At 43.4% G+C, this 1,465-nt stretch overlaps 1 protein-coding gene across 1 annotated transcript in view; it reads left to right on the top strand.

The window, feature by feature from the left end:
* The window catches only part of KRT33A (keratin 33A), a 7,924-nt gene that overhangs the window by 3,715 nt on the left and 2,744 nt on the right, over positions 1–1,465 (top strand). The window contains 3 exon segments of the mRNA XM_006878200.1: positions 504–660; positions 1,014–1,175; positions 1,272–1,456. Of these exon segments, the coding sequence (XP_006878262.1) occupies positions 504–660; positions 1,014–1,175; positions 1,272–1,456 (504 nt within the window).

Here is a 1,465-nt window from a genome sequence, read left to right as displayed (position 1 = left end):
TTTCAGAGAATCTTTCAATTTTTCTAACTATGACCATCACAACCTTAAGAGTCCTTTGATTTTTTTTTTTTATGGGATCTTGGAATTTCCAGTGTGATTTCACTTATGCCACTCTTTATCTCCAGGCCAGTGCCATAAAATTGTCACTTTGTCTCTGTTTTACAGATGAGAATATCAAGGCTCAGAGAACAATAGGACAATTTTTAGTTGGCTTATGAAGTATACTTACTTAAAGTAAAGAAAAAGACAGTGAGGCTTATATGATAGAAATCTGAACGGGGTTCTTAGAAATGATAATGTTTAGCTAAAACTAAACTTACGCACTTCATGAAAACCTTCTCTTTAGGTATGAGAGAAAAAATGAACTCATTCTGTACCTTTCAAAATGTTTTAAAAACTCAGAATATTTCCCAACATAATGGATGATATCATATCAGCCAAGTAAAGCTCAGGAAACAAAGTCATTCTTTTCCACCTCCTTTGACTTTTGTCTGTGTGAACAGGTACCAGGCAGAACACTCCATGAGACAGCTGGTGGAGGCTGACATCAACAGCCTGCACAGGATGCTGGATGAGCTGACCCTGTGCAAGTCCGACCTGGAGTCCCAGGCGGAGTCTCTGAAGGAGGAGCTGTTGCAGCTCAAGCAGAACCATGAGCAGGTAAGAGAGTTCCGTGAAATGAAAGAGGAGAGTGAAACCTGGACTCTTTATACTTACATAGCAATGATTGTAAACCACTTGCTATGCCAGGCTTACAGTGAGCAGTAGGAAGATAAAAAGATGCAATAAGATCCTGGAGTGGGAAGAAACTTTAGATATCGTTGAATCAAACACGCTCATTATAGAGATGAGGAAAGAGATAGGAGGTTTGACTTCTCTGAGCTAACAGTGGACTTTCATATCAATTGTTTTCTATGTTCTAGTGCAATACACTCTCCATTACATTGGACTCTCTATGTAATAGAGTTTATTTATAGACTTCTCTGTGTCTTTTCCTTCCCTTATTCCTTCAGGAAGTCAATGCCCTGAAGAGCCAACTTGGTGAGCGCCTCAATGTGGAGGTGGATGCTGCCCCCAATGTGGACCTGAACCGTGTGCTGAATGAGATGAGGTCTCAGTATGAGGCCCTGGTGGAGAATAACCGCAAGGACGTGGAAGAATGGTTTGCCAAACAGGTGGGCATCTAAGCATGTGGCTACACAGGACTTGAGACCCCTACTTGGCATATGAGGTAGGATCTGACCCTGTCTTCTCCCCTCTGGATATTTCAGACTGAGGAACTGAACAAGCAGGTGGCATCCAGCTCGGAGCAGCTGCAGTCCAGCCAGGCTGAGATCATGGAGCTGAAACGCACTGTTAGCTCCCTGGAGATCGAGCTGCAGGCCCAGCACAACCTGGTGAGTACTGTTCAGATGTCCTGCTGAGAAATGCAAAGCCAGGGAATTCAGTCTCTGGGGTCCCTTCT

Source organism: Chrysochloris asiatica, unplaced genomic scaffold, assembly GCF_000296735.1.
Source record: "Chrysochloris asiatica unplaced genomic scaffold, ChrAsi1.0 scaffold00007, whole genome shotgun sequence".
NCBI lineage: Eukaryota > Metazoa > Chordata > Mammalia > Afrosoricida > Chrysochloridae > Chrysochloris > Chrysochloris asiatica.
Note: the sequence above shows the minus strand (reverse complement) of the source record. Positions and strands in the feature narration are given on the sequence as shown.